Raw genomic sequence first — 24,998 nt, forward strand, 5'->3', positions numbered from 1 at the left:
AAAATATAGATGAAAATCTAGCAGGTGAAAAATAGCAAGGGTCTTGACTGCAATTTGGTCTGTCGGTATGGACTCTTTCTTGCATCAGAAATGTTTCTAGAATTATATTGTGGCTAGAGATCAAACTCAGAGAGTGCTCCAGAAAAAAGGCAGCAGCAACCAACATACTGCAGTAATTCTCTTCTACATAAAAGTCCAGTTTCAACTCTAGTAAAACATAAAAGATACAGTTACTCCCAAACTATAGCCTATTTCTCCTTTTAATCTTGTGTGAGAGAGACAGAGACAGAGGCAGAGGCAGAGACAGAGATACATAGAGAGAAAATACTGGGTCTTGAACTCAGTATCTAGGCTCTGTCCCTAGCTTTTTGCTAATGGCTGGTACCCTACCACCTGAGCCATACCTCCACTTCTGGCTTCTTTTCTGATTACCTGCAGATAAAAGTCTCACAGACTTTCCTGCCTGGACTGGCCTCCAACTGTAATCCTCACATCTCAGCCTCCTGAGCAGCTAGGATTATAGGGTGAGCCAGGAATGCCTGGCTTTCTTTTAAATTTATTTGAGTCTTTTTCTGGGCAAGAATATCAAAACCTAGAATTTGTTTCTTGTTTCCTATTGGTACTATTAATAGGAGTTCAATATTGTTAACAATAATCACTGTGCCTTGTCTCGAATTAGTCAAATGGATAATTCTGCATTGGTTATGTAAGGGCTGACCTGAAAACTGGAGTAACTAAATATAAGTTTTAGTGTTAAAATTATAACAGCTTCTAAACTCTGGTGATGACTCCATGATAGCGAGCTGCACCCCCACCCGTGAGACTAGTTTCTTATAGTTTGACATTTAAAAATGTAGGGAGCACTTGTTCACCTCTATACTTGGGAAACAACCATGGTAACGGACAGTAAAAAATGATCACAGTCATAGACTATAGAAATAACCATAATAGTAATAGAAATGCCATGGTAACTGTCAGGTTGATTTACTTATGATTGAGTACTGAATTGTTTTAGCCTGCTCAAGCTTGCTTAGTGGTAATGGGAAAACATGGTTGCAATTGTTAATATAAAGTTGGTACTAGGTCAGCCTGACCGCAATATTCTGCTTCTGTAAATGGCCTGCTTAACCCATTTGTGACTTGCTCTACCCCCTGCACTAACCCCCTGCATCAGTGCTACGTGACCACCTGTTGTCAATTCCTGATATCGAGGCCAGTTCCCGATATCAAAGCCAAAATAGATAACTGAAAGGGTAGATAGCCAATAGAAATAGGACAAGACTTGCTTGCTAAATGCCATCCAATCAAGTATCTGCCAAGTTGGAAATACCCTGCCCCTGTTGTAATCACAATAAAAACCCTGCCTATCTGAGGGTCGGGGCTCTCAATCCAGATCCACTGTGTCGGTGACAGTTGGGGGTCCAAGCTTGAGCTTGCAATAAAGACTCTCATGCGTTTGCATCAGTATCGGCTCCTTGGTGGTCTTTGGGGAACAGAAATCTGGCATAACAGCTATTAATGGTTACACAGTAGTTATTAATGCTGTACTGAAAATCTCTATGTATACACTGGTCACTTCATGGCAGCCACTTTCCTTTTCCAAAATATTTACCTTGATGTAGCAGGAATGGTTGGGCATTTGTGGCTGCTTCTGACCCTGGAATTAAATAGAATTCTTTGTAACAACCCCCAACAGTGAGGCGTCTTATCTCAACTCTCAAAAACCAAAGCACAAATTGGGGGGCTGGTGGCTCACATCTGGAATCCTAGCTACTCATGAGGCTGAGATCTGAAGATCAAGGTTCATATCCAGCCCTGGCAAAAAAGTCTGTGAGACTCTTATCTACAATAAACCACCAGAAAACGAAGTGGCACAGTGGCTCAAGTAGTAGAGCATTATCCTTGAGCTGAAGAGCTCAGGGACAGTGCCCAGGCCCAGAGTTCAAGCCCCACGATCAACTGGCGGGGGGGGGGTGCGGAAAGGGGGGGAAGCTATTATCAAGTTTCATCAAATAAAAGAGTAACAAGTACACTTAAACAAATCAGAAAGGTTGACATAGTGTTTTTTGTTTAATTTTAGAGAACAGTATTAGTAACCTATAAACTATTTAGCAAATGATAAAAATCTTGGGAAAGTGAGTTCTTTCCTCCCCAGAGAACACAGCAATTAACTCTACTGGCTAAATCATTCCTAAGGTGTGGTGTTGCTGGAAAGATATGGAGCTATGAAGCTCATTTTTTACTTCCTTGGTCTTTTAGCTCCATCTTGTCCTGGAATTCTTGGACAAGGCTCTGATCTTCACAGACAGGCCAGAAAACAGGACTGTTGCAGAACTTATGGCTTACGGGTAACTGTGTAACTGAGCAGCACAAAACTTGTGACTTACGTTTAAAGGTAATGGAGAAGTGGTGTGGGTTTCCGTTCCCTCTTTGGGGTCACCAAGACCTTAACACCTCTGAGTTGAAGATCTCTAAGCTTGCATGCCATAGATGCTCATTATTTATGCATGATTCATTCAATCACTGGCCATTGGTTGGCCAGTAGGTGGAACCAAAAGGTCCAAGCCTGTAATTCCTTGTTAGTTACCCTGGCAACCAGCCTCCTATCCAGAAACCACTATCTGTCAGCATTCCATCAACACACAAAGAAATCTCTTGGGAGATAAAGAGGGCTTAGGTGCTGTGTGCCAGGAGACAGGACACAGACTAACTATATATTTTTCGTATATATGACAATTTCACACCACATTCCATTCATCCTGCCCCCAGAGATGGGTAGTGTTCTTTTAGTAGCTTAGATAACATATGACCCCATAGAAATGTCACAGCAGACTGACACATGTATAAGGTCCAGGACATTCATCAGCTGTATAGACATTGAGAGATGCTGGAGTCAGAGCTATCAAATATTCTACTGTAGAAGCAGTCCTACAAAATCAGGGAGTGAAAATGTTGGTTCCTCTTGCCTTATTAAAGAAACAACATATTCAGTGATACATGGTAAGGCAAGTGTCATTAAAGACCATTGCTTAGCTATATGGACCAATGATGAATGTGAAGTCTTACACAAGGTCAATTCTGAATACAGCTTGAGAAAGTGGATATTGATATCCAAAGAGCAGGGCAAGGGTTCAGAGTTCAAAATAACTAAGAGGAAACTTCAGGAGTAAGAGGGATTTGGGGTAAACTCACCTTAATAGGATTTATCTTGATGATCAGATATCACCCAGGAGATGGTAAAGGATAAAGACCCTGATCAGATATCAAGGGTGAGATTCTTGCTAAAGAATGGACTTCTCCATGGTCTCCTGGAATCTCTCATACCATGATAGCGGAGTCCTAAGAATAGCATCCAAAGAGACAAGAGGCAGTTCATGGAGCTTGCATGGTCTTGGAAGCCACAAGGCTTTCTTTGAGTGTTTAACTTGATTGATGCAGGAAGTCACAGTGGATCACCAGAAGGGGCTCAGCCCTGACCTCACATTGTAATAAAGGTCGAGTCATGTGGTCAGGGCAGTATGGAGGGTGAAAGATATTGAGAGGAGCATCTTTTCACGGTGCAATCTGCCAAAAATGATCCTGGAACTGAAGACAGAGATTACACGCTGAAGAGGAGTTAGCCTTGTTCACTTTGAGAGGCACTTTTTATAGAGGAAATGTTTTGTGCTCTTGATTGAACCAGAAGATTCTGTTGAACCAGAAAACTCTGATATTGCAGGTGAGGTCCACAAATATGGGTGCTTGGACCTGTTAGAGAGCTAAGGTCTCCTTGACAAAGGTAACCAGCCTGATCAGAGAGGTCACCTGTGACTCTGCTGTATAATAAAGCATAGAAGTGTAGCATTTAAGTTCTCTCCCCAGCCACAACAAAGAATCTGAACCTTAATTACTGTGATAAAACACATCTTGCTAAATATGGGAGCCTCGGGACTACCTGTGCAGCAATTTCCTACCAGTGGTGGGGTTGAACTACAGTGACAGCTCCAGGTCTCAGGTCTAGCTTGGACAACTGCTCAACCCTGCCTCAGCCTTTGCTCCTTGTTGTTGAACCTGGGTAACTGCAGTCGAAATCAGGACACAGGGGATGCAAGGCGAGTGAACCAATGCATACTTTATTCCAAAGGGCCAGGGTTTATATAGGGTTAGAAACCAATTTTACAATTACAGGGTAAAAGATCAATACAGCATGACATTTGTCTCAAATACAAAAGTGGAGGAAATTTCCTACTGTGAGGGCAGGAACTTGGTACAAATGCCTTACTAATTACAGGAGGTAGTGACTACAAAGATTGTTGATATCAAAACAAGGAACTGTATATAACCGAGGTAGAACTATAATTATCTCCTAGCTACTATCTCCTTAAGGCTAGATAACATCAATCTTGACTTCTCCAAATACTTGTGAAATAACAGTGAGGAGACTTTCCTGTTTATAGTGAGAATCTAACACTAAAGGCAGCTGGTCAAGCAAGTCTCCTTAGGGAGACTTGCTATGCAGGGAGGAAAAGGAGATTCTCACAACAACAGGTGGCTTCCTTTAGTCCGCAAACACCAGAAACTCCTTACTGGGAATGTGTTCCCAAGGGCCTATTAGTGTGCTAATGAGGCATCGGAGTAACCGGGGCTAAATTTTTCCACTGGTTGGAGACTTTAATTCTCCAACACCTTGTGTTCTGTGTTTGGGCTTCTTTCTCCACTGCATTTCAGCCCACCCAGGCTCCCAGAGTTCCAGAGCTGGAGCCTGTATTAGGAATCCAGTTGCTGATGCACCAGAACAGACCTGTGGCAAAACCCCAGGATGCTGTGATGCTGTGATGCCGTGATGCTGTGATGGGGGTGGGGGGGAGAGTTACTTTTGGCTCCTGCAGTCATGAGGAACTGTGAAGGGGTTTTGTTCTGTTTTTAATAAAATTGACATCAGGTGCTCCCAGTACACTGGCAGAGTCCCAGCTGACTCAACAGGGCCCTCATTGTTCTGACATCATCCTGCTTATTTACTACACCAAGGATACAGGCAGCACAGAATCACTTTTCATGAAGCAGAATGGTTTCAGTGCCAGTGTCTGAATACCAGACTAGAAATATTCCCTGTGATGTCCTGGCATTGAGTGAGTTACTACTCTCTTAGCCAAGAAATGTGTGTGGAAGCAAGTTTCTGAGAATCTTCCCCTTCCCTGTGTACTATGGAGAGCTTAACTTTGATTAGAAATGTGGACAGGACAAATCTGGTTCCTGTCCTCAGCTGGCATCACACAAACTGCCTTAGAAAACACATCACAGGCTGTCATAGGTGGCAATAACCTTTACCAAAAAGCATGGCTATGATTGGCAGATGGCTGTGCATTGCTCCAAGCCTTTGGAACTTATTCATTCCTCATGACAATAAGTTTTCTTATTTTCCCCACCTTACAAGATGAGGAAATTCAGGCACAGATGAGGTACAACCAAAATCACATTCAATTGCCCAGGCAGTGAGCACTATCTTTGCAGCCAGACTCCAAGAATGAGTGCCAGGGCACTGGAATCTCACCTGGTCAGTCTCTGACACCCAGCAGATACTCTCTTATCAAGGTCACTGTGACCACAGTGAAAGGGCTAGTGATGATACCAACTATGGCCACTATGCCCTCAGAAAGAAAGGGAGAAAATATTATTAGGTCTGTAGATCTGAGCCTGTATTCTGATTATTATTTTTGGCATATGTCCTAGTACTGGAGCTTGAAGTTAGGGCCTAGGTGCCTTCCCTTAGCTTTTTTGCACAAGGCTGGCACTCCACCACTTAGATGAGACCTTGACTTCTGCCTTTATGATGGTAAATTGGAGAGAAGAGTCTCATGGACTTTCTTGTCCAGGCTAGCTTCAAATTACAATTTTCAGATCTCAGCCTTCTGCGTAGCTACAATTATAAGTGTGAGCCACCAGTGCCTGGCTTTATCCTGATTATTAAGTTAATTTTCTGTAGTTGCTCATTATTCCCCATATTTCCTAAAATAATATGTTTTCTAAACCAAGATAGTCACACGTTGTATCTTCTTGAATCTCAATAAGAAATTATGTTGGAAGCAGGACTGAAGGTTTTCACTACTGACTTTTCCTGTGACTTAACAGACTTTCAACCTGAACTACCCTTCTTCTTCTTCTTCTTCCTCTTCTTCTTCTTCTTCTTCTTCTTCTTCTTCTTCTTCTTCTTCTTCTTCTTCTTCTTCTTCTTCTTCTTCTTCTCCTCCTCCTCCTCCTCCTTCTCCTTCTCCTCCTCCTTCTCCTCCTTCTCCTTCTCCTTCTTCTCCTTCTCCTTCTCCTTCTTCTCCCCTTTCTCCTCCTTCTCCTTGTTCTTCTTTTTGTTATATTTTCTATTTTTGAAATATACAAAGGGCTCCAAAATCAAATGGCAAAAGAAAAAATAATTCAATTAGTACATGGGCACATGAATGAAACAGAACGTTCTCAGAAGTACAAATGGCTAATAAACACATGAAGAAATGTCCAACACCCTTAGCCACCAGGAAAATATAAATCAAAGTAACACTGAGATTTCATCTCACCCCAATCAGAATAGCCATCATCAAGAATACAAACAGTAAATACTGGTGAGGATTTGGGGAAAAGAACCTTCAAACAGTGTTGGTGGGAATGTAAACAAGTTCAGCCACTATGGAAATCAGGTTCTGCAAAAAAGGTGAAAGTACACCTACCTAGGTCTTTATCTATAGCCATTGAGCAAGGAGCAAAAGGAGTGTAAATCAACATACAAGCAGGAACCTGCATACCCACATTTGTCTACTTTCTTTTATTCTTGTAAATCACAATGTCCTGATTTCTTTCTTTCCAAATCATTTGAGCTCACAGCTGGGTCTAGCACAGCCTAGATTCCCCTGATTGCAAGGTTCAATTTGTTCTGGAAGTGAAACTTGGAGCTCTCTCAAGGACATGCTTGAAACTTTAAAACTGATCATATGACTTTTGTCCATGATGACTTGATCCTACTGAATCTCTGACCCTATCAGATAAGTCCTATAATGGCTAGATAAACTGAAACTCACATGTTTCATCCTACATGTTTGTTCCTGAACATGGACACTTGGAACAAGGCCTTCTTCATGTTGATTTTATTTTTTTAGGGCAATTTTTGTCCAGTTTAGTGATCTGGAGTGGGTAAAAAAAAACATGAAGGCTATAGAAAAATATAACTTTATGTTTAGTTTTTAATGCCTGTGTGCATTTTGTCATATAAAATAATATTTATTGAAATGAACTCCAGGAAATGGGAACAAGAGGGTTTTGCTTTGTTGCTATTTTTGTTTTCTTTTTCTTTTGTCTTGTTTGTTCATTTATCTGTCTTTGGGAGAGTAATGGGAGGCAAAGAAATAATGTAACAATGGGTGAAGAAATGTAGCAGTGGTACTACTCACTGGATACTATGTTGAAAATTTTTGTATTTTTTTTCTTTGAACAGCAGGAGGCCCTACTTGAGAGCCCGCCATGTCTTAGGTTGCCCGCCCCCATGGGGGGTCATACCCGTCTTGGGCTAACACCCTAGCTCTTCAGGCTGACCTTCCTGCCTGGCTGGCGGGCCCAATGAGAGGCCTCAGGGAGAGTGGGATTGGCACTTGAAAGAAAGCCGTGATAATTTTCTCTCATGCCAGCGGACCTCAGTAAGCAGCAGGTCCTAGGGGTCAAGTGACGAGCCTCATGGGGTTCCTATATGGCTAAAAGGCCAAAGGCCACTTGGCACCTAGACAGCTCTGGCCCATCGCTTACAATAAGAGACCCATGTGTCTAGCACAGGGCAATGTAAACATAATGTAAATGGGAGCATAAAGCAGACATGAGCATAAGCAATCGTAATACAAGGCAAATGCAAACATGAGCAACTGTAACACATGAGCAATTACAACACAGGCACAAAGCAATGGAGGGTCTCTTATCTGGCTCAGTCCATAGAAAATAGAGGAATCCTGGTCTATTCTGGTGTCACTCAGGGTAGCGCAGTTGGATCTTCCTTCCCTCGATAGTGAGGTTGAGGCGGGTTCAGGTCCTGGCGATGTGGCAGCCAGGGTGCTGGTAACTTAACAACTGAGGTTAGTAAACGCTTCATAGTAAACATTGCAGCAAGGTGCCAATCCCTTGCTTCCTGTAAGCATTTATCATAAAACATTAAAGTGTCCAAGTCCTTTAGCTCCTATTTCCCTCCAATGGGGACCCCTAAGATAAGCAGCAAAGGGGGGAGCGAAGGAAGGAACAACAGCATGCAAGATTTCCCTTTTGGTCCTTGTGCAAGGCTGTGGGCCACGCTGCCACAGCAAACATTACTCCAAAGGGCGTCAGGCAGGGTCCAGGGAAGAAAGGGCCGACACTGGGTCCATCGCTGGTGCAGGCAGGCTTTCCCGCTTCTCCATAGAAAATTCCACCACGGTCTTTGCTTTCCTGAGAGGAAACAAGGGGAGACATCCCTCAAGGGCAGGTGCCCTTGGGTGGTCATTCTGATGGACAATATTTTACATCTCTAGCAGGTATCCAGATTGGATTCGGTTTCCCAGTGGGGAAAACACAGGCGAAGCCCCTTCTGGCACTGATAAGTGGATCTGGACCTCGCCATGCCCCTGTAAGGGGATCCTTCCACCGGACCTCCACCTTTAAGTAGGGTGTTTGGCTTGACCAGTGTCTCTGGAAAGCCGACAGAGGTTGGTCCTTAGAGAAATTTAAAATATTCAATGTAAACATCGCTGTCCTCAGCTGGTCATGGGGGCTTCCCCCCCTTTTTGTTTTAATAATTGATCCTTCAGGGTCTTATTATGCCTCTCAATTATGGCCTGACCCTTTGGATTGTAAGGTATTCCAGTGGTATGTTTAATATTCCACATTTGGAAAAAGGCCTGTAAAGGCTTACTGGTGAAGCAAGGTCCATTATCTGTTTTCACCTGTAAAGGCAGCCCTAGGACAGCAAAACATTGTAAGAAGTGGCTTTCAGCATGCCGTGCTCTTTACCTGGTATGGTGAGAGGCTTAACACGCGCCAGAGCATGTGTCAATAGACATAAATATATATTTTAGCCTTCCAAAAGGAGCGTAGTGGGTTACATCAGTCTGCCAAATTAAATTGGGTTTCAAGCCTCTTGGGTTCACCCCTGGAGATTGCAGAGGGGGGACTTGCACGAAGAGCATACACAATTTGCAAGTCCTTATAATCTTTTTTAAGTCTTTTATAGGAATTGAAGGAAATCTCTGCTGTAACCCTCTCCAATTTAAGTGAGTACGCTCATGGAGTCCTTTGGCCATTTGGAGGTTTTGAGGTTGTACAATGGCCAGAGCTATGATGGTTCCATTAGTGGCCAGCTGGTCAGCCATACGATTACCTTGTGCCAGGTCCCCAGGCAGTCCTTGGTGTCCACGAAGGTGCTGTAAAAATATAGGCTCACCCCGCTCTTTTAACAGAGACCTGACTTGGATCATCAGAGGAGTGATTGGGTTTTCATCTGATTTAACGTATGAACATACCAGGTTGGGTAGCAAATTAACCACATACAGACTATCAGAGAACAAGTTCATTGGCTGTTTGACATGGGTCAGTGCCCGGGCAACTGCATACAGTTCTTTAAATTGTGCAGAGCCAGTGACAGCTTCAAAGTAATGGGTGTTTTCTTTCCCATCGGCAGGGGGTGAGGCAGAGCGCACCACTACGGCAGAGCCGGCTCGTCCCCCATCTGTAAACACATTGGCAGCCTTGATGAGAGGCTTGGTAGAGAAAAGCACAGGGGGTGTCCATTGTAGCCTGGAAAATGAGGTCGCCCATCTTGAAGTGCCATAGTGGCAATCTACCTTACCCATAAAGCCCTCCAGGGCACTAGACTCACGTGCATTATTCCTTTTGACCCATTCAAAATCTGACAACCGGTAGGGAATAGTTAGCATGTCGGGATCTCTCCCATAATGTCTCAAGGAAGTATCCCTGCCCTTAATTACCAAGTCAGCTATCTGGTCTAGCTGGGAATAAACTCTGGAAGCTCCTCCCACTGATGCATGCACCCATTGAAGAGGCTCGCCTGATTGTGTAATTACAGCTGAGGAAAGTTCAGACCCGGGGAGGATCCAAAGGCAAAGTGGGCACTCAGGCTTGTAGCGTGCCAGCTGTGCCTTATTTAGGGCCAATGGGATTTTCTGGAAGGCTGTTTGAAGTGATGGAGTTATTGTAATAACATCAGTGGGCGCTTTGCCCTTCAAATAGTCATGGAGTGGAAGCAGCTCCTCTGTAGGCAGTTGAAGCCAGGGTCTTAGCCAATTAATTTCACCTAACAGTCTTTGCATCTCCACCAGAGTATAAGATGACTGGACAGTTGTTCTAATACCATTTCCTTTAACTTTTTTAAATTTGTTTGAGGGAATAGGCCACTGTTCCACCCAAATCGGGGCGCCTGGGTGCCATCGAATGGCAGGGACAGTAGGAACAGTGGCCCTTAGGATTGGGGGTGAGGCCCTATAGAAGAATTGGGAGCCTCCAGCCCCAAGGCCTCAGAGGGAGGCGCTTTCTAGCAGCCACTAGGGCCACCTGACAGGTCCTGGCCTGTGATGACTGCAGCCTGAATCTTTCCCAAGATATCTCATCCCAGCAGGTTATCTGGTGATTTTGTTATTATTAAGGGACGCACTATTCCTTTGCCACCATTCATATCATTCCAAGGGAGCCAGTCTCTGGTTGTTTCACTCCCAGCTGTGCCTCCTACTCCCGAAATCTGGGGGCCGGGGATTAAGTCCCACCATGGAGGCACTAACTCCTTCTTTAATATGGTCCGATCTGCTCCTGTATCAATTAAGAATCGGAACTCCTTTCCAAATATCATGATTACTGTCTGGCCTTATCTCGGGGGCAATGGGGACTTCCCAGCAAGGGGCTTCAGGCTGTTTATTGCCTTGGTTGGTGGGGAATCTGAAAGTCAGGTCGTTTGTGCTTGATGGCAGGGTGGGGCGCTGCCACCACCGCCGCCGCCGCTGCAGAAGCTTCGGTTCGGGACTGCCAAAATCTGCATATGTATAGAGCCAAGCTGAGCCTCCCATGGGGGAGGAGTAGCAAGCCTGCGGCTACGCTGCTCATCTCCCGGCTAACGCGGGAGATGCATCTGGCTTGGGGTCCCGGGGACCAAACCTTCGTTCATCCCTGGGCCTCTCGGAGTGGGGCGTCAGGGCCCTCTCCAAATCAAAATTCCCTCCGGCTGCCCTCTCCTGAATTCAGGGATTCCCCTGTGTCCCAAGAGAAGCGCGCCTTGAGAGTCTTAATGGCTCGCAGTGGGAGTTCTCCTCCCCATTGTGCCGCTTGTAATTCCCGCTCTAGTCGGTCCCAAGTTTCCCACGAGAGTGGGTTGGCTCCAGTTAGCCACAGGACCCTGAGGGTCAATTCCGCCCAAATTCGTATAGCGCAGAGCTCTGAGATATTAATCCCCACATTTTGGAGGGTGAACTTTAGGATTTTAAGAGGCGAACTGCTTCGCCGACTTTGGACTTGTCCCATCCTCTTACCTGGAATGGGAGGGCCACGTGTCCCAGGGTTTCCCACCCTAATTTCGTCAGGGACGGTCGGGAGCCGGACTTCCTCGCGTGGATTCGTGAGCCCCACGTTGGGCGCCACAATTTTGGGCTCAGTAGCCTCTCCCGGCGTAGGGAACAAGGCTCAGCTACTCTTCTTTTCACACTCCCTTTCACGCCCTCTCCCCTAGTCACCCGGCCAGCAGATGAAGCTAGGGTGGGGTGGGGAGCCAGCACCGTCCTGCCGCGCGCGTGGCCGATCTGAGAAAGCGTGTCCACCCCCTTACCAATAGACAAAGTCAGGCATACGCTAGTCTCGGGGTCAGCTTCAAGAACCAACTAACTTTATTAGGACAAAGACACCGGGGGATGATTCCGAGAGAAGGGGATTGACCAGGATGCCGATAGGCTGAAAGCTGTCACATGATCTCCCTGAGCTAACATCACTCAAGAGCGCCGAGCCAGGGCGGGATAAGTAGGCTCCGGGCTGGCTAGGCTGGGAGACGCCTGGGCTGGCTGGAGAGTTGGGGGCTGGGTGCAAGCCGGACCCAGAGAGGGTAGCCTGCTTCCGCATTCCCCCAGGGCTTGGGGGAGGGGCGTCAAGCCCTTCCATCAAGTCTAAGGATCCCAACAGAAAATGAACTGTGCAACTTGTGGGTAAGGATGGGAGGGAAAAATTAGAAGAGATCAAGGGAAGAGGTGACATTGTCCAAAAAGAAATATAATTGTCACCTGATTTATGTAACCACTCTATACACATGCCCTCTATAGTAACAATATTTTTGTAATTTATTTATTAATTAAACAAAATTTTTTTGAGAAGGTGTGCAAAAAGGGTACAGTTACATAGTAGGGCAGTGTGTACAGTTCTTGTGATATCTTACACCCTGTTTTTCTTGCCCTTCCCTAGGTCAGGTAGACATATATACAATACCCAATGTACCAAGAACATATACAGTAGTCATGTGGCCTATGCCCAAGAAAATTCGCCTAGGTCTTTAAATGTAATGTCAACATTAGACAATATGTCGACAGTAGTCTTATATGAACGTACATACATGGCTTTTGAGCTATTGTATTCCACTGAGAGGTCAATTTTTTACCTTTATATGTTGAGTAATTGTTTGGTTTTAGTTACATAATGATGGGTCGCTGACCCAATCCTGTGGGAAATACCATTTGACAAGCAGTTTTTGGTTTCACAGACCTGGTCTCTACTGTCTCTCACCTCATCTTAACAGTCATATATCAGGGAGATCATGCCCCTTTGTTTTCTGTGTTCTAGGCTTGTCTCCTTCAACATTATTTGTTCAAGTTCTGGCCATTTCCCTGCGAATAACAATATTTCACCATTCCTAATCACTATGTAGTATTCCATTGTGTATAGGTACCATATTTTTTGGATCCATTCATCTGTGGAGCGGCATCTGGGTTGTTTCCATATTTTGGCTATTGTGAATTGTGCAGCGATAAACATGGAAGTTAAAATGTCTTTTTGATATCTTGGGGACTGCTGTTTAGGATAGATGCCTAGGAGTGGTATGGCTGGGTCATAGGGTAGGTCTATATTGAGCTTTTTGAGAAACCTCCATACTGTTCTCCAAAGTGGTTGTGCTAATTTGCACTCCCACCAACAATGGAGAAGGGTTCCTCTTTCCCCGCACCCCCTCCAGCATTTGTTGTTGCCTGAGTTCAGTATAGGCCATTCTAACTGGAGTGAGGTGGTACCTAAGGATTATTTTTATTTGCATTTCCTTTACTGCCAGGGATGTTGAACATTTCCTCATATGTTTCTTTGCCATTTTTATCTCTTCTCTTGTGAAGTCTCTCTTTAGCTCCTTTGCCCATTTCCTAATTGGTTTATGGGGCTTGGAGGGGCTTAGTTTTTTGAGTTCTCTGTTGATGACAGATATTAGGCCTTTGTCTGTTGCTGTGCTGGTAAAGATCCTTTCCCATATGGTTGGCTGTCTTTCTGTTTTGGTGGCTATATCCTTAGCTGTGCAGAAACTTTTTAATTTGTAGTAGTCCCATTTGTCGAGTCTCTCCTCTATTTGTTGTGCCCCTGGGACTATATTCAGGAAGTTCCTTCCTGTGCCTATAAGTTCTAGCGTCTTTCCTACTCTGTCCTTCAGTAGTTTCAAGGATTCAGGTCTGATGTTGAGGTCCTTGATCCATTTTGAGTTGATCTTGGTGCATGGTGATAGGCTTGGGTCTACTTTGAGTTTTCAGCATATGGCTGCCCAGTTCTCCCAGCACCAGTAGTTGAAGAGGCTATGTTTATTCCATTGTATGTCTTTAGCTCCTTTGTCAAATATCAGTTGGCTGTAAGAGTGCAGTTTTATTTCTGGATCTTCAATTCTAATCCACTGGTCTTCCGGTCTGTTTTTATACCAATACCAGGCTGTTTTTGTTATGATGGCCCTATAGTAGAGCTTGAAGTCTGGTATTGTGATACCTCCTGCACTGCTTTTTTTTTTTTTTTTTTTGCCTAGAATTGCTTTGGCTATTCTAGGTCTTTTGCTGTTCCATATGAATTTATGGGTTGCTTTCTCTATTTCAGTGAAGAATGTAACTGGGATTTTGATAGGGATTGCAATGAATTTGTATAACAATTTGGCAATATGGCCATTTTCACTATATTGATTATGCTTACCCATGAGCATGGGAAGTCTTTCCATCTCCTGTGTCTTCTTGATTTCCCTTATTAGATTTTTATAGCTCTCATTAAATAGGTCCATCACATCCTTGGTTAGCTTGATCCCTAGGTACTTTATTCTTTTTTTGGCTACTGTAAATGAAATTGTTTCCATAATTTCCTTTTCTCTTGTACATTGTGGTGTACAGAAAAGCTGCTGACTTTTGTGGATTGATTTTGTATCCTGCTACTTTGCCAAAATGGTTTATTAGGTGTAGGAGTTTGGGTACTGAGTTTTTTGGGTCCATCAGATATAAGATCATGTCATCTGCGAATAGGGGTAGCTTGATTTCTTCCTTGCTGATGTGGATCCTTTTGATGTCCTCCTCTTGCCTTATTGCTATGGCTAGGGATTCCAGCACTGTGTTGAAAAGAGTGGGCACAAGGAGATGGAAAGACTTCCCATGCTCATGGGTAAGCAGAATCAATATAGTGAAAGAGTGGGAGAGTGGGCATCTTTGTCTTGTTCCTGAGTTTAGGGGGAATGATTTAAGTTTCTCTCCATTTAATATGATGTTAGCAGTTGGTCTGTTGTATATGGCTTTTATTGTTTTGAGGAACGTTCCATCTATTCCTGTTCTCTCCAGAGCTTTTAATAAGTATGGATGTTGTATTTTGTCAAAGGCTTTTTGGGCATTGACTGAGATAACAATGTGATTCTTGATTTTAGTTCTGTTTATGTGGTGAATTACATTGATTGATTTATGGATGTTGAACCATCCTTGTGACTGTGGGATGAAGCCTGCTTGCTCATGATGTATAATTTTCTTGATCAGTTTCTGGATTCTGTTAGCTAATATTTTATTTAGGAGCTTTGCGTCTGAGTTGGATACATGGTGTGTGTGTGTGTGTGTGTGTGTGTGTGTGTGAGAGAGAGAGAGAGAGAGAGAGAGAGAGAGATTGAGAACTGGGATATGTGTGTACATGTGTCTTTGTATGGGTATGTGTGTGGTGTGTGTATGGTGTTCCACTGTTGGGTGTACTCTGTGGCATGTATATGCCTGTGTGCGCTTATATGACTGTGGTGGAGACAGTTATGGGGAAGGTCAGGATTTACATTAGAAAGATGACTTGGAGCATCACATATAATTTTTATGCCTTGCTAAATTTAGGACTAGGCTTTTATATGGGAAAAGGCATAGAATTTTCCATATATTTTTAAGCACTGCAGAAATTGTACCAAACTGACATTTTGGGGGGTATAGCTCAGGGATAAGCATTTGACTGCAAACTGACGTTTTTATTGGTTTATATTATCTATGGAGGAAGTGTCACTGTTGCTTTGTTTTATGTTTGTGTAGTGTTCCATTCAGCCTTACCTTCTCTATCAAACACTCTGCCACTTCTCCACACCCCAGAAAAGCATCTCCAACAGGTTTCCCTGTTTCATTTTTGGAATTGCAAATGATCTATTTCCATAATATTCAACCTTATTTACCTCCTTGCCAGCCCCTATCTCATGCTAGTCCCCACCCAATAATGTCTATTTCTGTCCCCATGTCCTGTACTGATCATCAGCTCTCCTTGAGTTTCTCTATGCTAAATCTCATTTATATTTACAATGCATCACAAAGTTATTCACTCTTTTTTTTTCTTGTTTTTGTTCTGTCTTGTTTTCCTTCTTCTGAGGTGTCTCCTAGCTTTCTTCATGTTCTGTGTCAAATTGACATTTGACACTGGGGCATCACTTGAGGATGACAAGGAACACACAGGAGACTGAAGGAGACCTGATCAAGTCTCAATAATGCAGTGGAAGTTTGGGTATCCCACTGGGGACTGGTGCAGGAAAGACAATGACTCCTACTTGTTTCTCCCATTTCTACACCTATGTTGGTCCTGGCTCCATTAGGCCATGGTTCCTGCTTTGGACAATGAGACCACAGCAAGTCCAATAGGACTTGAAGAATAACTGCAAAGGGGCCTGTGGTGCTGGCCTGGTCTTACTGTTCTATGGACCCCTCTCCCTTCTCCATGAAGCCACATTAGGCTGAGGAACAAAGGGTGAGGAAAGAAGTACAAGAAGAAGGGTGGCACTGTGCCGAGGCGGTCCCTTACTGTAAAGGAGAAAGGAATGGAGGAAGGAGAGGAGCCAGGACTGGGAGAGGCCCTGAGTAGAGAGGTAAGGAGGAAACAGAAAAACACAGGCTGAGGTGTGCCAGGAGAGAGGAGATGCCAAGGGTGTGGTGGGGAAGGGCTGGTTGAACCCAGAATGCAGGATAAAAGCAGCCAAGCTGAACTCCTAGCCTTCAGATTGTGACCACCCTGCCTAACTACAGCTCAGCTCTAGCCAATGTCCCAGCACACCATGGCCAGGACACTAGGCATTCGGCTGCTTCTGCTGTCTACTCTGGCCATAGCAGAGTATGTGAACCCTGAATCTGAAGCAAGCCCCTTGCTAGGGAGCTTTGAAAAGGCTGATGTCAACAGTGAGGAGGTGCAACGTGCCGTGGATTATGCTGTAGGGTATCACAACCAAGTGCAAGACAATGACGCTTACATAGATGATGTGGTGGACATTCTGAGTGCTGAACAGCAGGTGCGTGCCTGCGGGGGTGGTCGGGGGTGCTGATTCTTGGTGGGATGGGTGTATCTCTCAGAAGTGTGCCCCAGGTTCCACACCCTGGCCTCCACTTGCCACTTCACTCTGAAGCCTCTTTCTTACCCACCCAATTCTGACTGCTCTAGGTATGTTTCATAGCCCTTGGTATGGAGAATTTCTGATTCAGAAAATGTCCCCAGTCTCACTCTGTCCTGAACTTGGCCTGTGGCCTCTGGCCTGCTACTACAGCTGAACCCCTATTACCTTACTGTTCCCCAGCACCAACCAGCCAGAGGCACACCTTAGATTCCTCCCTCCAGCTTAGTAGTGACAGGAGGTGAGTGAGAAACACACACACACACACACACACACACACACACACACACACACCAGGCCAGCTCCACTAAAGGATGTCTTAGCATGATTCCCCTTTACCTCTTGTTTCAATACAATTTCAGATTCACAGAACAGCTGGAATCTCAGCACCCCTGCACACCCCCATCCTATCCCTCCTGGGGGAATGCTTGCAGGTGTGTACCAGTCCTCTGCACTCTACACACACATACACACACACACACACACACACACACACACACACACACCTGTCTGGGTGGCTAGACATGCATTTACTTCTCTGAACTTTAGAAAGCAGACACTTCCCTGTTCATTTCTTCCAAATAAGGGTTCTGTCTACACATCCATGATTCCATTGTGAAAACCATAATCCACACTGCCACACACAATTCCACATCACAGTCATTCTTACTGGGCATGCTTCTCTCCAGTGGTGAGTGGCCAGGCTGGGCTGCAGCTACTGCCCAGAACCTCAGTGTCCTTCTGTGTGGAGCACTCCTGGTACTCCCATGACCTTGGTCTTTGAAAGGGGCCTGACAATTGGGGTGTTGTGAGAGGCATGCACAGAGGAGGCCTCATAAGATCAAAGAGAGCCTGCATTTTGCCCCTTTCAGCATAGAGTTAGCCCTGGTGGAGAAGGAGGGCAATTGCCCAGGAGGAGAAGGGAACCGGGGACAGCATTAAGGGCTATTGGAGCCCAGTAATAAAACATCTGTCAGGTCCGAATAAAGCATGTGTCCAAATAAGAAGTTAAAATAAAAAGGGGGCTGGGAATATGGCCTAGTGGCAAGAGAGCTTGCCTCCTATACATGAAGCCCTCCGTTCAATTCCCCAGCACCACATATATAGAAAACAGCCAGAAGTGGCACTGTGGCTCAAGTGGCAGAGTGCTAGCCTTGAGCAAAAAGAAGTCAGGGACAGTGCTCAGGCCCTGAGTCCAAGGCCCAGGACTGGCAAAAGAAAAAAAAAGAAAAGAAAAAGGGCTAAGATCATTTAATGAAGGTAGATCACATGAAGGTCAGTTTCTTCTCTTACAGGTTGGTACATAGGTACACAGGCTGTTACATGGCACAACAGGCTGGACGGCTGTTTTTCTTTTTCTTTTTGTTTCCATCTGGCGATACTGGGATTAAACCAAGGCCCTCGAGGATGCTAGGCAAGAGGTCTACCATGCGAGCCATGACCCATCCTTTCTGCTTTATTCTAGAAAAGGGGTTTCCTTAATGTAGTCCAGCTAGCCTGAAACGACTGGTCCTCACACCTCTGTCTCCTGAGTGAGTGGGATTATGGGTGTCTACCACCTTGCCCTGCTGTGGAGAGCTCAGCTTTGCCTCCTGTGTAAAACTCAGATGCTAAAGACTAATCCATTTCTCCTGCTGCCACAGTCATCACCATCAGTCTTCCCTTGATCTATCCTGTGGTCCCATGTGCCTGGTTTACAGGTGGTAGACTGATAGCAGAGGGAGCAGGGCCTTGCTCCTTGCTATCCAGTTCCAGGTCTGGAGCCCTGTTCCCCATCACTCATCTTGGGCTTGGCCAAAGTTCTGACAAGTCAGGTCTGGGATGCCCTGGGCCTGGAAAGTGTTCAATTCTATTCTTTAATCACAGTGTAAGACACATAGGTGTGTGACACACTTAAGAGGTACATATTCTCATCAAGAGTCACACTAAAGGAGGAGACATCTGAGGGATGGTCTTCCTTGTTGGCCTGGACCGCCCCCTCCCCCATGTGTGAAATGCCCCACCTGCTATGGAATGAGAACACAGTTAACTAGGGTAAAGAGAGAGCAGGGGCTCTTTTATGGGCTTAATCAGCAGACTCACCATAGACTTTCTAGAATGGACCAATGTCTCTGCCTCCTGAGCTACCGGCAGCAGAATTTAGTTCATCCTGTGCTATGGCCCAGAACCTTGGCTTTCTGCTTAGACCAGTGCTGGACTCCTAGAACACAGCTGCTTATTTCCCTCCTCCATGGCTGTTCCCAGAGCTGTCGCTTCCATTCCTGAGTCCACTGAAGGGCTGTTAGTCCCCATCTTCTGCCTTCTGCTTTTCCTGCTTCTTTTACTCAGCAACAGGAAACATTTTGTCAGAGTGCATCAGAGGAAAACAGCGATAGTGGTGTGCTTCGTGGGTGATGGTTCTGACAGCTCAAGAATGCAGGCATGAACCCTAGGCAAACACATCAACTCCATGTAACCTAGCTGCATGCATGTGGCCTTGACCAGTCTTCTAAGTGTTCATTTCACTCTAGATGATGGCTGGAATGAAGTACAACCTGGTTTTGGAAATGGGCCGGACCACATGTACCAAGTTCCAGTCCAATTTGAATAACTGTCCCCTCAATGAGGAACCAGGTCAAGAGCAGGTGAGTTGGGGCCAGTCATGCAGGCAGAGGGGCGAAGACATTTGGGTCATATATGTGCAAGTGTTTGGTTGTGTGTGGGCAGGTATGTGGGGGGGGGGCATGTGCACATGCAGAATGGGAGGTGAATGTGTGTGTACACAGAGGAAGGAAATATGGTGACTCCCAAATAGGCAGATAAGGAAACCCTGCGTCATTGGGCTTTCTCCTGGACTGGAGGAGTCATATGCAGGAGTGGTTCCTAGGGAAGGAGGAGAAGCTCTGTTTGATCCCAGCATTGGCCACCTGCTCAGAGATACACTGAACATACTGGAAGCCTGAAAGTGACCCAAACCCTCCATGCTGCTTCCCACCCCACTGCCAGGCTCTCCCAGATTAAGTTAGGTCTGGTGGCAGTAACACTTTCCTTGTCAGTCTTCATCATAGTCCCTTTCAGAGATGTTTCCCACCCTCTTATTCCTCTTAGTCTTGTCTCTAGTGCTGGAGGGTTGTGGGGCATGCCTTGCCTCAGAGGCGGACCTAGCTGGCCCTGCCTTCCAGCCTTGGGACCACGTGTGGCCAAGATGGTGCCTGATAGTGAACCTAGAGGCAGTCCTGTGGGCTGTGAAGTAAAATAAGGCCGCCTCTTAGAATTGGTCACTCGGCCCACCCTTGACGGACAGCTCAGGCCTCCTCACAGTCCCTAGATACGTGTATGTACATCCCTCCCCTTCCTGCCGATCTTTGACCTGATTGGCTCCTGTGCCTTATTTAATACAAGGATCTACCTCAATAAAGGAGCCTTTTCACTGACTTAAGCTCCCTGGCCGTCTGTTTGTCCTCTGGTGACGGAGGGCTGGGTGTGGGCCGTCTGTCGACCCTTTCCTCTTCTTGGCTCACCTGGTCGGGACGTGTTTCCCCATCTCTCCCGCAGGTCAAGAGAGCGCGGGAGGGCTGGGGATATAGCCTAGTGGCAAGAGTGCCTGCCTCGGATACACGAGGCCCTAGGTTCGATTCCCCAGCACCACATATACAGAAAACGGCCAGAAGTGGTGCTGTGACTCAAGTGGCAGAGTGCTAGCCTTGAGCGGGAAGAAGCCAGGGACAGTGCTCAGGCCCTGAGTCCAAGGCCCAGGACTGGCCAAAAAAAAAAAAAAAAAAAAGAGAGCGCGGGAGGCTAGAGACCCCGAAAAAGGTGGTGGGTCTTTCTCACCTTTCACCTCCTCTGGGGCTCCAACAGCCTGGCAAAGCTTCTCCTTAGAGGTCTGTGCTAGGGCAAGAGAATGGAGTCCCAGAAGCCTGGAAAGAGGCAGCCGGAGACACCTGGTTTAGTTAGAATAATAAATAGAGGGATGGTGAGCAGATGTCATAGAGTTGTGCTGTGGGTCCTGAAACTCCAGGGTTTGGGGGTATGGGTGGAAGGCAAGTGCCTCACCTCCCTCCTTCCCAATGCTCCCTCTGGCATCTCATGGCTGAGAACCTTCTCTTTCAATGACAACCATGCTGAATATCACTATCTCTTCCTTTTGCAGAGAAAATTCTGCTCCTTTGAGATCTACGATGTGCCCTGGGAACACAAGATGTCTATGTTAAAGTACAACTGTAAAAATGCCTAAGAGTTCGTGCCAGGCTGGGCTGCACTGGCCACCCCTCCCTGAAGCCCTGCTCTGTAGTCCATCAACCTTTAGATGACAGCTGGCCTTGGAGGACCAGCAGGCCACAGTGGAGGCTCTCATCATCATCTCCTTGCTTTCCAAATATCCCAGTAATAGAACTCCCAGTTGCTTTGCTCTCTCCATAAACATATGATGAGCTCTTGAGTTGATTTCTGTGTTGGGGTGTGAGGGAGGAGGATGGGAGCCGGGCCTCAAGGCTACACATAGGCAACTTGGGGGATGGCTCTCTGCCATCTGAGTCTCCAAGCATATAAAGAGCCTAGAGGGACCCAGAACCCAGATGTGATGCAGACAGATAGATAGGCAGGCAGGCAAACAGAAAGATAGATAGGTAGGCAGGCAGGCAGACAGACAGACAGACAAAGACAGAAAGGATCTAGGCTTAGATGGGCCAGGCCTCATCCATGTATGCAGAACTGACTGACTACAAGAAGTGCCAGTCATGAGTCAGTTTCCCTAGAGACTCCATAAATAATGGCAATTATGTATAAATCATCTCAGTGGTGTGAGTGTGTGTGTGTGTGTGTGTGTGTGTGTGTGTGTGTGTGTGTTCTGCTAGTTAATTGGATATAAGAGTCTTCTGGACTTCTTTGCCCAGGTTGGCTTTGAACCTTGATTCTTAGAGCTCAGTCCCCTGAGTAGCTAGGATTATAGGTATGAACCACTGGCACTCAAGTTTAAATTATATATATATGTGTGTGTATGTATGTATATTTGTATTCACAAAAGATCAGGCACCTGCATGACAGAGCATAGAAAATATGTTTATGTGTAACTCATGGGGGAAAGGCAGATCAGAAACTAGAAAGGGAGACAGCACAGAGCAGAACCAGTACATCTGCCATGCTGTGCCCTATGGGGGGGTCACGGGTGACCACTCCCCACCTTCTCTGCCCTTGGATATACAACAAGTCCTTGTGTGAAGCATGATGAAAGGGATGTAGCATTTACAACAGAAGCAGACTGTTATCAGGGAGACTTTCTTCTGTTTCTAAGGAGGCTATCTAATTAGTTGCAGCACCCATCATTACACAGGGATATCTTAATGGCCCAGAGCAAACAGACCATGTTCCTACTGTGCACCTTTTCTCCTATCCTTCCACCTGCCTCAAAGGGCAGAAGGCGAGAGTCTTCATGGCCTGGCCACTAGGGCCCCATTTCTCAGAAGTGCATCGTAGAAGCATTAGAAAGCTGTCTTGGAGCCCAGAGCTTGTGGCGGCTCACACCTGTAATGCTCACAACTCAATAGTCTAAGGTCTCAGATCAAAATTCAAAGCCAGTCCAGCCAGGAAAGTCCATAAAACTCATCTCCAGATAGCCAGCAAAAAAAAAAAAAGAGAGAGAGAGAGAAGTGGAGCTGTAGCTCAAATGGTTTACCACTAGCCTTGAGTAGAAAATGATACAGGATAGTGTCAGGCCCTAAGTTCAAGCCCCAGTACAGGCACAATAATGAAAGGAAGACAGAAAAGAAGGAAGGAAAGAGAGAGAGAATAAAAGAGAAAAAGACTGAAAAGAAAGAGGAAAAAGGAAAAGAAAGACAGGAAGGAAGGAAGGAAGGAAGGAAGGAAGGAAGGAAGGAAGGAAGGAAGGAAGGAAGGCTGTTTTGTGGTGACCTCACCATGATCACTGAAGGTGAAATGCCAAAGGGGACCAGGGGGACGAGAGAGCCCAGTGGTCAGCACCCCATGGACTTTGGGTTGCAATGGTGAGTGGAACATGGAGAGTACAGAAATATCTCCAATGGTACCCCATTTTTTTCTCCACCTTGCAGACAGATCCTTCTCTACCTTTATTTAACAAAAGTCCCTGGGAAGATGTAAGGGAAGTGCCTCCCACGGAGCCATGAGCTCCTAAGATCTGAGTCTGTTGTGTCTTCCCAATAAGTTCACAGCTATCACCACACATCAGGGTTCTTTCTTCATGGCGAATGTCTACCACCCATGGGAGTGTGTGAGGGGGAAGTAATGCATAAGGCCCTTGGCCAGCTGCATGGCCCTCAAAGCACATGAGACAGAGCATGGCGGTTTTAGTTACTGTTCTGAGGAGGAGGCCCTGGAACTCTGCCTCTGGACAAATCCAGCCACCTCCCCTGGGCTAGTCGTGTCCCTCTCCATTTGCCTTAGTTACTGACAAAATATCCAAAGTAAAGTAAATGACAGCTATTGCAGTGCCCATTCTACCAAATAGTTTTAGAGTTCTCATACCCCCACAGATGCTGTCATGAGATACCTTGAGCTGAGGGGAAGGGGGGGATCCTTTGGATGGGATGTGTTAGAAAGGGCTATGCTGCTGGGATAGCCCTCACCCCACAATACATAAATGATCGTAATGCTGAAATATCACATATAAAAATGGCAATGGCAGGAAGAGAGTCTTTCAGCCTAGCACCCTGTGACTCATACCTATCATCCTACTGAGGAGACTGAGCTGTGAGGGTCACAATTCAAGGCCAATTTAGGCAATTCTGTTGGCCTGGCTTTCTGTCACTACTCATACAAGATTGAGCATATATTGAAGTGAAAAACTTGGCTACTACTTAATGTCACTAGCACTATCTACAACCAGAAAAAAAAAAGCAAGGCTTGTGTGGTGGAGCACTAGCCTAGCAAGAAACCAAGCAAGCACAAACCCTGATTTCAAATTCTTATATTACAGATAAAGCCAGAGCCAGAAACAGAATGACACACATAAGGGAGTGGGGGAGAGAGGAGAGAGAGATAGAGACAGAGAAAAAGACAGAGATCTATCAAGACAGCACTCCATCCAATAAAAATAAATGATAAATGCAGACCCTACAACCTTCTGGCTTGTGAGTCCTACGGTCTGTAAACATCCTTAGGTAGAGCCTCAATCCTGCACCTAATGATCAGGACCACCAGGTGGCAGCATTCACTCACTGATTAACTGCATGACTCCCGGACTCTGGAATCCTGGTCACCTGTGTATTCAGAAAGGTGGCTCCTGGAATAGACTTATCATTTACCTGGAAGGATGAAGCTTTGTAAACGTTACACCCATAACTTCTGCTCCAGGCTCTGGAGAGCCCCATATTCCAGTCTTTGCCCTCACTACTCTGGGATATCTGAAAACTGTACAAATCACTGAAGAGCACAAATGACAATAAGTCTACACCCTCCAGTTACCACAGCTTTTTCTACTTCTCTCAACTTAAGCAGGAAGATTCCAAAATGGAGTTTCCCCTGGAAAGGAGAGAGGCCTATCTAGAATTGGCATAGATTGTAGAGACACTGGAACTTTCTCAAAGCAGATTAGGTGAATATGTATGAACCCTGTGTACAAGCCTGGTTTCTACTGTCTCTCCTATGCTTTCCTCCCTTCCTCTTTTCTCTCTGCGGTCTTGTTCATTCTTCTTCTTCTCTAGTCTCCTAAGTCCTTCATCATGATCTTTTCTAGAGGCCAGAGGGAAGAAAAGAGTCAAGGAAAATCTGTATTCTTCATTCAGTGATACGACTGAGGAACATTTGAGTTCTGATTTGATGGACCAGTACAGGGAAATCCCCTTACCCACTGCCTATGTTCTGATTCAGAGAGTTACCTATCTCACTGTTAAATCCACTTATCACCCTCATCACCATCATCACAGTCACCACCACTTCCATCACTATCATAACCACTTACTCAGGTGAACTAGTGAAGATCCTAAGAAGGATTGGAAAGCTGAGGCAGAGGACAACAAGAGGATATGGGTAGCCTGTCCTCCTTGCTATTCTCTCTGAAGTTTTGGGGTCAGTTCTCTGTGCTGCTCAGTGCTCTGTTGTCTTTTCTAATTTTTTTGTTTTGTTTTGTTTTTTGAAAATTATTTTCTCTTTTAATCCTACACAGATACATAAGGGGTACAATATGACCTGTTTAGAAATA

General features: G+C 45.6%; 1 protein-coding gene across 1 annotated transcript; it reads left to right on the top strand.

Moving 5' to 3' along the window:
- Positions 1–16,445: 16,445 nt before the first annotated feature.
- Positions 16,446–21,263, top strand: LOC125353187 (cystatin-C-like). The gene is made up of 3 exons (XM_048348696.1): positions 16,446–16,744; positions 19,354–19,467; positions 20,976–21,263. Exons 1-3 carry the CDS (start codon positions 16,499–16,501, stop codon positions 21,057–21,059), a joined length of 444 nt encoding a protein of 147 aa, XP_048204653.1. The 5' UTR covers positions 16,446–16,498; the 3' UTR covers positions 21,060–21,263.
- The last annotated feature ends 3,735 nt before the right edge of the window (positions 21,264–24,998 follow it).

Source organism: Perognathus longimembris, chromosome 6, assembly GCF_023159225.1.
Source record: "Perognathus longimembris pacificus isolate PPM17 chromosome 6, ASM2315922v1, whole genome shotgun sequence".
NCBI classification, from domain to species: Eukaryota; Metazoa; Chordata; class Mammalia; order Rodentia; family Heteromyidae; genus Perognathus; species Perognathus longimembris.